The following is a 12,701-nucleotide window of genomic DNA, read 5'->3' on the forward strand; positions in this document are numbered from 1 at the left end:
TACTTCACATTGCAGTAACTACATTTGTGACACTAACAACTTCCATATATTCAAAAGTGGATGGAAAATAATTTAACCTCTAGCGTCCCTCCGTCCTACTACGAGTGTAGTACATTGATTTAATTCATTATTAAATGGATCAGAGTAGCTTTTGCTTTATGTCGTTCAATTTTAACACAAAACAAATTCAATTTTATTTGATAATACCATTCATTCAAATATACCTGCCAATTTTCCTTATATGGTAGGCCGCTAGATGTAAAAGTATTATATTATCTCCATTAATAACATTTCCTACTTATTTCCTAGTAGGTATTTAATTTGTCCCTACGCTATCGTGGAGATTTTCTGTAGTTTGACCGCGTCGATTTTCTTCTTGCCGCGGAAGTGCTCCTCGATCTCGGCCAGCGACTTGCCCTTGGTCTCGGGCACCATGAACAGCACGAAGAAGAACGCCAGCGCGCAGAAGCACGCGTACATCCAGAACGTGCCGGCAGATGTCAGCACAGTCTGACAAAAAGAAGAAAACACAGTTGACGGGAGATAAAATCGAAATAGTGTGCACTATTAATATTTCTTATTTGGAACGTAGGTACTTGTACAAGGAGAGTTAGCTACATTTAAAGGATCTTGGACACAAAAGGCAATTTAAAATAGAACGAACCAACCATAAACACCACTAAACTGCCCTCTAGGAGGTATCTGTACATACTTCTAACGCATGGAAGGATTTGATAACGGTGAACATAGACAGCAGGTTGACGGCGCTCGCCATGGCGGAGAGCTGCGAGCGGTGGTGCGCGGGGAACAACTCTCCCAGCAGCAGGAAGGGCAGCCCGCCGAACCCGAGCGAGAAGCCAACCATGAACACCTCTAAACTGCCCTCTGGGATGTATCTGTACATACTTCTAACACATGGAAGGATTTGATGACGGTGAACATAGACAGCAGGTTGACGGCGCTCGCCATGGCGGAGAGCTGCGAGCGGTGGTGCGCGGGGAACAACTCTCCCAGCAGCAGGAAGGGCAGCCCGCCGAACCCGAGCGAGAAGCCAACCATGAACACCACTAAACTGCCCTCTGGGATGTATCTGTACATACTTCTAACACATGGAAGGATTTGATGACGGTGAACATAGACAGCAGGTTGACGGCGCTCGCCATGGCGGAGAGCTGCGAGCGGTGGTGCGCGGGGAACAACTCTCCCAGCAGCAGGAAGGGCAGCCCGCCGAACCCGAGCGAGAAGCCAACCATGAACACCACTAAACTGCACACCGGGAGGTACCTGTAAAAGAATCCAGATTATGATCATCTCTGCGCTACACAGGGAACAGAAAACATACCTATCAATCCTATTATGGATTTTAATGATGTCTTGACTACTGTGACTTTTTGTAGCATCTGCCACCTCGATACATTTTTAGGGTTCCGTACCCAAAGGGTAAAAACGGGACCCTATTACTAAGACTCCGCTGTCCGTCTGTCCGTCTGTCTGTCTGTCACCAAGCTGTATCTCATAAACCGTGATAGCTAGACAGTTGAAATTTTCACAGATGATGTATTTCTGTTGCCGCTATAACAACAAATTCTAAAAACAGAATAATATAAATATTTAAATGGGGCTCCCATACAACAAACGTGATTTTTCTGCTGTTTTTTTCCGTAATGGTACGGAACCCTTCGAGCGCGAGTCCGACTCGCACTTGGCCGGTTTTTATTTTCGTTGGGCATTTCACGACTTACGATTGGTATCCTGGCTAGGCCACCAGGACAAAAGGCTCAAAACTTGTAATCAGAGTGTCTCAGGTTTATCTACGCAGCCTCCATTAGCGCAGGATCTAATCTTCATTAGGTAGTAACCTATGCTTTTTTCGAATCGCCTGATGATAAGCGATTACCGTCGCCCATGGACACCTGCAACACCAGACGGTGCGTTGCATTGTTCGTTAATTACAAGCTTTTATTTAACTTGCCCTGTTAATATGGAATTATGGATGTATGTTAGTTAGTCAGTGTGGGTCAAATCTTGGAAGCTAAATTTGACCCACTTCCCGTCAGCGATAAAAGCTTGTACCAAAAATGAAATTTTTGCCAAAAACTTATTTTCCTGTTAAACAGAATTCATACTAGAGCACTGAATAGCACAAAGGCGTATCCTAGTATTTGCTCAATGTAAAGGAAAAGGCGTTAATTAATTCGGGTTTGATCCACTATGGTTTCAGTGAACTAACGTACCTACTCGTAACAAGCTCACGATGCCTACGATGCTCCAGATGCGATGTAATACTAACGATATCCTGGTATTTATTTAGTTTATTTTCGTCCAATTAAGCGTAGAGTACAATTTAAATTTACAAGAGCTAAATAATGTGCTAGTGGGAGCTGACAATGTACTATAATCTACCCAAACCACGGTTTTGAGTGCTCCCTAATGTCAATAAGACTATAACGTACCCAAGCCACGCCGAGTGCTGCAGTTCCATGTAGTAAGCGGTGCCCATGGCCAACATGGAGACACACATGACCGCACCAGACAGCAGCAGCAACGGCCGCCGGCCTGCACGATCCACCACCACGGTGCTTACTCCGTTACACACCAGCTGCACAACGCCAACTATAATCGTCGCCATCATAGGATTCAGAGTGCTTCCTGGGGACAATAATATAAATATCATGTAGTAGGTAATAGGTTTAGATTTTCATTTGATTTCGACTGCAGTTAATTTTGGTAATTGGGTCATTAAAAATGAAAAACTGTCTAAAAATATCCACACATTTTCCGTATCCTCCTCCTCCATTCCGTTATTATGTCGTCCTTAATCACGGTAGACACGTTAATGTCATTAAACATGTGTACAAAACACGAGAGTTTAAAGTGTTATAATTATCGAAAGAGCTAAAATGATTCAGAGAAGAAAACATAAAAAACGGCGTAAGTACTTATATTTTGTTCTATAAATGGCCCATATCTGTATACGAGTACCTCGGTGAAAGTCATAAACAGACGCAAAAACAAAAATTGTCTCCTGCTGTTTATCCGGAAATAAGGGTACTTGAGTCTAAGTTTGTAACATTTGTAACTCGTATATCGCCAAAAATCAGTCTCAGCATAATTATTAGAATTCCGAGCAATATCTACAAATGTATTCAGTATCACCAATATTAATTAACTTTCTGGAAAAAAAAGACAAGTGAAAACAAAATATGTGTATGACCACCATTTCATTATCACACGCTTTTTTCAATTGACACTCGATGAAAAACTAAATGTCTAAATAACATAACATTATTGCCCTAACAATAGTTATTTGTTATACAAGGGTGCAAAGTTGTATTTTACCCGCGAGTGTGGAATTGAAACACGAGCAAGCGAAAGGATTCTATAGTTGAACCACGAGCGAAGCGGGTGGTTCTAAAATAGAATCCTGAGCGTAGCGAGTGTTTCAACACACGAGAAGTAAAATACATTTGCAGCCGTGTTTTAACACAAAACTTTTACCTTCACTATAGCGAGGAAAGTGCAACATCCACAGGCGTTAGATCATCTTCATCACTGGAATCACTCATTTTCAGGGTTCCGTACCCAAAGGGTAAAAAGGGGGTTAATATTTTTCAATAGGAAAAAAACAAATCAATGAAGGTCGCATCAGTAAGTCAGTAAGCGGTCATTGTTGTTAAAAAGTAAAGCAAAGAAAAGGTTGAGAAAATGGGAGCACTGTGTGGAGATTGTATACGTATACATACACTGTACCCGTTTTTATGAATCTTTTTACATGTAATGTTTTGATAGGATACTTTATACTACTTCGTTCTTCTGCTACTACTAGTTTTTATTGCTCTTGAGTTTATTTTATTTCATTAAGCGTTCAGTCTTTGGCTGCCTGTCCACAGAAGCGGAGCGAGGTGGCGGAGCGATGAGCGTGAAAAAAATCCACCGATTGAATGGCATAAAATCTCCGCTCTGTAATTTAATGAAGTTCTATTGCTGGATTTTTCCCCGCTTACCGCTCCGCTCCAGTGGACAGGCAATCTAACTTTTAGAACCATACTCTAGCGGCGTTATGACGCCGCAACGGGTCTCTAGTGCTATTTAAAGAGGCATTATTGTAATTATGTCCACGAGTGCTGCGAGCTAATAACGCTTCCTTGTTGAACGGTTAAGTGGACCCGCGAAGTTGTTCCGGCAGTCATAGTACGTACTTAATTGCAGTTGCAAAGATGCTTGGCGATTATCCTCAGCTCCTCATCTCACCTTAGACGTAGTGCTTTGCGTGGTGCCCTAAGCAACTGCTTCATTTCCTTATTAGTTAATTTGCCACTGATTTGTTCCTAATTTCTAAATAAGAGCCTTAAGAGACAACTTCATAAGTAGGTATAATATTTTTCACACAGCTTGGTTGCGGCGACAACTGTCATCTCTATACAATTTATAACCTTTAGAGCGTTTTCACATTGCCCGATCCGATAGCAGATGCCGGATGGAAGTGAAATGTAAGACACTATGTGTTTTTCTGTACTTATTTCATTTAATAAATCATTATTATTTGAAACGACAGATAAAGCAAATAAGGCCGACTTGATGCGATATGGCACTCTCCTACCCTGCAGCTGTTTTTCTCATAGGAAGGAAGGGCTTCCGATAATTTCAGCCATGTCGGAGCCCCCCCTCATCTGTCGGACCGATAATATTTGTTTATGTGCGTATGTGTATGCATAATGTTTGTTGTAGTGTGCGGTGTGCGTGATCGCTAAAGCAGGCGCCTGCGCCCCCGCGGCCTGACTACCTACGCGGATGTAGGATCCTACATCCAATATTGGATCGGACAATGTGAAAACGCTCTAAAACGCAAAATTGTATTGATATGACAGCTATCACCTATCACCGTAACTAAGCTATGCAGAGATGGGTAACTACCCGGGTTTTTACCCGGTATATAGGTACCCGAATTTTACCAACCCGCGGGTATTTTCGTTTTTCTTCTAATAGTGATGTGTAGTAATAGGCCAGGAAATAAATGCTCAAAAAAAGTTATACAGGGAAATGCTTGGAATAAAATTTTTGAGTTCATAGCTTTGTTTGGACTAATTAGGAGGTGAACATATCAACAGTCCCCGTCCGTAACCCTGGTGCCGGAGGGAAGAGGGGGGTTTGAAGGTTCCATTTTTCGGTTTTTCGATTATATCTCGGAAACTATGCGTCTGAGCGACATGGCTACATATATAAAATTAAAACTGATTTAATTTGTTACAAGTTTTATTGAGTCAAGTTTTTCGATATCTTGTATTGTTTTTGAGATATCCTCTCTTGAAAGTTAGTTAGGGCTCTCATTTTTATCTTGATTATATACATCAGTGAAGCTGCTAGGCCGGGTTTGGTATCGTTTTTGTATAAATCGGGGGTGCTGAATTCATTTATGGTATCAACATTGACACCATTCCTAAGAAAAAGAAAATTTGAAAAAATGCTTTTTTTTTAACTCCTCTTCACGCTTAAACCGCTGAACCGATTTCTTTGTGGTATTGAGATGGTTAGAGTCCCGGAACAGTACATAGAATAGTTTTTATAACCAAAATCTTCTGTTGAGGGTGTGAAAAGTGGGGTGGAAGTTTGTATGGGTAATAAATAACCGCTGAACCGATTTAAATAATATTTGGGACTGGTCATGGCATATGGTCTACATGTTTGATTGAGTTGAAAATGATACCAAACATGACTTCAAAGCTAAACTTAAACAGTATTAACCTCAGGAATTCAACTTCGGCGAAGAAGCTGAATTCCCCTCATACCAAAATTCACACCTTCAAAGTATGATTTTTGCTTGATATCCATAATTGTTTCTCGTTCGAAGTATTGCAGTGCATAGTATAAAAAAGACAAGACATAATAATAATATAGACATAAAAAAGTAAGTCATAATATTTAGTGGCCATAATGTTTTTTCATAAATGTTACAAAGCATGAATAATAAATATGTATGGTTGTGAGGAACCCATGAAGCAAATATTATTTACTTTAGTCATAATCATAACCACACAAAGACCGCATAAAAGAGGAGATCGAAGGAGAGGAGCCCCCTCCAGTAGGAGTAACGGTTTTATAAAAAAAAACTAATCATATATATACTAGTGGATGTGGAATGGATATAAAAAAAATTGTGTAGTATCACAACTTGGGAGGCTCAGAAGTCAAATGTAGTTAGTTTTATGACAAAAATGTATATAACTTTTTTTGTAGGATTTTTTTTCCTACTTTAGTTTGTACATACAACACTTTTCGATATTTCTGACTGATTCCTAGAAATATGAAACCTTTTACCCCCCATAATAAGGGCCAATTACTATGTAGTGGCCATGCGCAATAACTATAACAGTTAGGTTGCTGAGCTATTTATCAGCAATGGGTATAATATATTTTTTTAAGGATATGTATTCACATAAGGAGTATAATCAACAATTTTTTAAAGTATAACGGTGAATCAACTTTATTTTGCCACGCGTCGCCATGGTTACGGCACAGATTATATAATACTATACTGTTACGGTCTCCTCGGTCACTCTCAAGTGATTTTATGGTATGTAAATTCAACAAATAGAGTTAGACGAAGATAAGCCTGCAACGATTTTGACAGCACACGCAGTGCAAGTGTTATTTATACGTCATAATTTCATAGAAGTTTTACGTTTAAAATAAACCTGCAGTGCGTGAACTATTAAAATCATTGTAGACTTATCTTGGTCTAACTCTATGGGTTTTGTGGTAGTTAAGGCCTTTCTATAATGGGTCAACTACTAAGCATGTTACTAAAATGTGAAACAACATTTCTTCTAAAAAACCGTGCCACTTTTGTCCCCTGGCTGATGCCATTATAATAATAATAGGCCTTTTCTCTGCCAGATGTTTTAAGCAGCATCCCGGTAACGACACTTACGTTCGTGGCTGTGTAGTCGCATAGGCGAGAGAGGATCCCTCGTCCACACACGCGGCAGGTGTTTGTTCCCCCAGGTGGGCGGGGGTTGGAGGCCTAATCGTGGCGCCTCAAGCGTGTCTCTTTTAAAGAGGTAAACCAGGCATCGTCGTTCTTGGATTGGCCAGCATGAACAACACGACGCCACATGGGTCGGTCTTCGGCTAGTTTCTGCCATTGATTGCATGGGATGGGAGGCAACCACATACGCCTGACGCAATTTTTATAGCGCGGCATTGGCCGCCCGACCGGTCTTTTTGCGTCTGCAAACTCTCCTAAATAGTAGGATTTGACGTGGTAAACGAGTCCGTAAATTAGTAGCTTCGTAAATACATGAAACTAACCTGCACTTTGGAAAATTTCGACAGTGAAGAATATAACGGCGTCAATGCCACTGAACTGCTGAAAAAAGAGCAACGAGAAGCCCACGATGAGAGGCTTGATGACCGAAGACGAGAAAAACACCTCGCGAGTGAACAGTCCCGGCGGGGCCGCCTCCGGTGCCTCCGACTTCCTGAAATTATCACATATTATATAATATACAAAAACGGGAAGACGAAAGTGGATGGCCGAGCCATGGTTAATATACATCAAATTATGTAAAAACATTTTCAAAATGTCAATATACAGAGATGACTATGTTTAAGTAACACTCAACATTCAACACTATATGGTCTCACAGTCCTATGTCTTGCTTTTTCCTTTAGGTATTAAATGGACTACTGGATTGAGACCTAGCTTGGGAAGAGTCATCTCATCTTACCTATTAAAGTTTGGATAATTCTTAATCTCAACTACCTCAACAACGCAGCATAGAAGCGATATATTGAAATTGAGAATGAATTGAGAATGTTGCATGAGGCCCTTCAGATTAAGAAATATCCGTTTGCATAACATATATTATTTCATAATAAATATAAGGGCCGCACACTGTTAATATTCTTCTTCCTGCCCTTATCCCACATTATGTGGGGTCGGCCGGCACAACATGTTTTTCTCTTCCATTCTCATATCCTCACAAATCTCACAATCCATCCATCGTTTTTTGGGTCTACCATCCGCTCTCCGTCCATCAACATTCATCCCTAACATTATTTTGCCTATATGGCATTAGTGCGAATGCCATATAGGTTTATATTATTATAATAATTGATAAATGATTAAAGAATATTAAAATCAACTGTGATAAGCTTTCCTAAAGTTAGAAAGTTGCAATTTGGCATGGATATATAATATAAATCAAGGCGACAAAGTGGTGAACTAAAAACTAGAAAACATTTTTTTTCGGGTAGGTAACTAACTCTTCTTGGATAGGTCTTTAAAAAAGAATAGGGATTTTCATTAACAACTTTTTAATAAAGTAAATATTTTTGAAAATAATCGCTCCGAGAAAAATAAATAAGTTAGTTCTCTAGGTGTAACGGTTTTTTTGGCGATTTAACTGGGCATTGATTTAAGTCAGTCAGTCAGAACTTGATAGTTTGGCAATTAATAGATTCGAATCCTCTATCAGATAGGTTCAATACAATTTTCACTTACTCTGGCATATCGTCCTTGATCACGGCTGTGGCTCGCGAAGAGAGGAGAAGCCATTTCTTTGCAGCCGTGGAGTCCAGGCCCCTCGAGTCCAGCCATACAGGCGACTCAGGCAGCGGCAGGAGGACCAGGAACAGAGCACCTGAATGAACAACAGAGAAAAGTAAGAGAGTTGGTTGCACCAAACCGCCTGTTACCGTCAAAGCGTTCGAAAAATTGAATTGTAGGTTCCCATACCTATATGGGAATTTTCATAGTAGGTACTCTGCTGAGAGATGTTGATCAGTCTGTCAAGTGTGGCTGGTGCAACTGGCCCTTAATCTAAAAATGTCCTTAGTCGTTAAAATTATCAATTCACTAGTAAGGGAGCGCTATTACATTTCGGCGTTGAGCGAGTTTAGGTATTTTACGCGCTGCGGCGGGCTGTGCGAGCTCAGTATGCCGATCCCTTCTACCACGTTTTCCCGCTCGCTCGCACTACAATGATGGATTAAACAATCTTGATCCTTCGTGAAGCATACTGAAAACAATTATAACGACACTAACTGTACTTAAATTTTAAAATCCTAATTATTGTTATTTGGTACGAAAATACTAAATCCAGTGCAAATGTACTTACTTTTGTATTATAAAAGAATTATTTTATACTAGAAAGAAATTATACTCGCTTGTTTACATGTTTCGTCATTACATTTGGTACAGGTACAGGGTAACCGTACAGCTTGGGACAATGTCACTTGGTGCTAAATTATATCCCAAAGAGATAATTTTCACTGAAAATGACAAAAACTGTCAATCTGTCAAAATTGACTGATATGTCAAACAACACTGAACTATGTCACTTAGTAGTACCAAACTTTAACAAAACATGTTAAATTTCACTAAAAATGACAAAAACTGTCATACTGTCAATTTTGACAGTCTTGACAGATGTGTCAAACTAACCAATTGCATTACGCACCAATTGCATTAAAGTTAATTCGAATTAAATTTTTGAGACGTTAATGGCCATTGAAGTTAATGTTTTGTTTAGTGTTGTTTGACATATCAGTCAAATTTGACAAATTGAGTTTTTGTCATTTTCAGTGAAAATTATCTTTTTGGGATAGAATCTAGCACCCACTGACATTGTTAAATGTAGATTTATACTATCTGTCAAAATTGACAGTTGGTGACCTTTTGACAGTTTTGGATCCCAAATCGAAACGGCTTGTCCGATTTTGATAGGACCTTCAACATTAGTCATGGTATGGAAAACGTAGTTTGACACATCTGTCAAAACTGTCAAAATTGACAGTTTGACAGTTTTTGTCTTTTTTTTGTGAAAATTAACATGGTTTGTTTGCTAAATTATATCCCAATAATTTTCACTGAAAATGACAAAAGCTGTCAATTTGTCAAACTTGACTGATATGTCAAACAACACTAAGCTATGTCACTTAGTACCAAACTAACAAAACGTTAATTTTCACAAAAATTACAAAAACTGCCATACTGTCAATTTTGACAGTTTTGACAGATGTGTCAAACTGCATTTTCCATCCCATGACTAATGTTGAAGGTCCTATCAAAATCGGACAAGCCGTTTCGATTTGGGATCCAAAACTGTCAAAATGTCACAAACTGTCAATTTTGACAGATAGTATAAATCTACACTTAACAATGTCACTGGGTGCTAAATTCTATCCCAAAAAGATAATTTTCACTGAAAATGACAAAAACTGTCAATCTGTCAAATTTGACTGATATGTCAAACAACAGTAAACTATGTCACTTAGTACCAAACTTTAACAAAACATGTTAATTTCCACTAAAAATGACAAAACCTGTCAATTTTTACAGGTTGACTGGTAGAGAATGCCTTAAGAAGGCATTAAGTCCGCCTTTTGTACCTTCCTGTGTTGTGCAATTAAGTTTAAATAAATAATAAATAAATAAATAAAATGTCAATTTTGACAGATTGTATAAATCTACACATGACAATGTCACTTGGTGGTAAATTATATCCCAAAAAGATAATTTTCACTGAAAATGACAAAAACTGTCAATCTGTCAAATTTGACTGATATGTCAAACAACACTAAACTAGGTCACTTAGTACCAAACTTTAACAAAACATGTTAATTTTTACTAAAAATGACATAAACTGTCAAACTGTCAATTTTGACAGTTTTGACAGATGTGTCAAACTACATTTTCCATCCCATGACTAATGTTGAAGGTCCTATCAAAATTGGACAAACCGTTTCGATTTGGGATCCAAAAATGTCAAAATGTCACAAAATCTCAATTTTGACAGATTGTATAAATTTACACTTAACAATGTCACTTGGTGCTAAATTATATCCCAAAAAGATGAAAATGACAAAAACTGTCAATCTGTCAAATTTGACTGATATGTCAAACAACACTAAACTATGTCACTTAGTACCAAACTTTAACGAAACATGTTAATTTTCACTAAAAATGACAAAAACTGTCAAACTGTCAATTTTGACAGTATTGACAGATGTGTCAAACTACATTTTCCATCCCATGACTAATGTTGAAGGTCCTATCAAAATTGGACAAGCCGTTTCGATCTGGGATCCAAAACTGTCAAAAATGTCAATTTTGACAGATAGTATAAATCTGCACTTAACAATGTTACTTGCTCGCACTTAAACTATCGTGAGACATATTTCAAAATATTTATCAGTACGGTTTTTACTCACTATTATTTTTAGTCGCTTTTGGCGACATGTTTCGGATTCTTTGGGAATCCATCCTCAGGCACGAGTGTCCGCGGCGGTTGTTCGTCGTGCACTGCCCGCGCCGCCCGCCTCGTCGCTCGTTGCGCACGCGCTGATGGGGCGGGGGCGGGGGGCGCGGGGCAGTCCGCAGATGGAGTCGTCAAGTGAAGGTCTGGTAGGGCGGCTGTATCGAACGAAGTCAAGCACACTGCACTCACTATGTCCCCGCGATCGTCACAACACACTTGCCGCTTGACCCTAGGTATTATAGGCTTCCATGCAGGTGGCAACATCCAGCCTCCGTCCCGATTGAAATTCGTACGAAACTCTACACATTTTGTGCAGCTACTTGAAGGCGTTACGTTGCAAGAGGACGAGTTGATGGTGAGTTTCGATGTAGCCTCCTTATTTACGAATGTGCCGGTAGCGGAAACGATTGAGATTATAAAACGAATGGCAAGCCGCGACGACTCACTCGCCGAGTACATGAGGCTGATCGAGTTTTGCCTCACCAGTGGATACTTTGTGTGGCGGGGGGAACACTACCTGCAAATAGAAGGGGTAGCAATGGGTTCTCCGATAGCACCAGTGGTGGCCAATATTTTTATGGAGGATTTTGAGCAAAGGGCTTTGGAGAGTTGCCCACATAGACCCAGACTGTGGCTGCGATATGTGGACGACGTGTTTGCTGTGGTGCCACACAAGGATCTGGACCCGTTACTCGAACATCTGAACGCGCGGCATGCCAAGATTAAGTTCACCATTGAGAGGGAGTGCAATGGGGCACTCCCGTTTCTGGATGTCTTGGTGCAGCGGGACGAGCATGGCCGGTTGACTCATAAAGTGTATCGGAAGCCCACACACACTGAGCGGTACCTGCAAGCTGACTCACACCATCACCCCGCACATTTGTCTTCGGTGCCACGCGCGCTCATCAATAGGGCTTTACGGCTATGTGACCCGCAGTACGTGCAAGAGGAGCTGCAGCATGTAAGGCAGGTATTAGAGAGCAATGGGTACAATTGGAGACAGAGTCAGCGAGCAGCAAGTACGGGTACATTAAGGCAAGTACAAACGGTCGAGAGAGCACCTGTCGTCTTGCCTTTTATTAAGGGGATAACGGATAGAATTGGACGCCTATTACGCCGAAGTTTTAGCATTAGGACAATCTTCCGACCCCATACCAAAGTCAGGCAGTTGCTGCGCTCTCCAAAGGACAAGGACCCGCTGGGGAGCCCGGGGGTATACGAGATACCTTGCGATTGTGGTAGGGCGTATGTCGGTGAGACCGGAAGGAATCTCTCCACTAGGTTGTCGGAACACATACGCAGCGTAAAGAACATGGACACCAGGAACTCAGCTGTGGCAGAGCATGCGAACGATATAGGCGCGTCCCATTTCATTCGTTTCGATAAAGCGAGATTACTGGTACGGGAGAAATGTTTTGTGCCGCGTAAGATTCGCGAGGC

At 40.5% G+C, this 12,701-nt stretch overlaps 1 protein-coding gene across 1 annotated transcript in view; it reads right to left on the reverse strand.

Annotated features, from left to right (window-relative positions):
- Positions 1-252: 252 nt before the first annotated feature.
- Positions 253-12,701, reverse strand: part of LOC134744293 (facilitated trehalose transporter Tret1-like) — a 40,580-nt gene continuing 28,131 nt past the window's right edge. The window contains exons 5-9 of the mRNA XM_063678063.1: positions 8,504-8,642; positions 7,309-7,478; positions 2,454-2,649; positions 1,101-1,284; positions 253-510 (exon numbers count right to left, since the gene is read on the reverse strand). Coding sequence (XP_063534133.1) covers positions 328-510; positions 1,101-1,284; positions 2,454-2,649; positions 7,309-7,478; positions 8,504-8,642 — 872 coding nt within the window. The 3' untranslated portion in view covers positions 253-327. The remainder of the gene's footprint in view (positions 511-1,100; positions 1,285-2,453; positions 2,650-7,308; positions 7,479-8,503; positions 8,643-12,701) is intronic.

The sequence above is a fragment of the Cydia strobilella genome, chromosome 1 (assembly GCF_947568885.1).
Source record: "Cydia strobilella chromosome 1, ilCydStro3.1, whole genome shotgun sequence".
In the NCBI taxonomy this organism is placed as follows: Eukaryota; Metazoa; Arthropoda; class Insecta; order Lepidoptera; family Tortricidae; genus Cydia; species Cydia strobilella.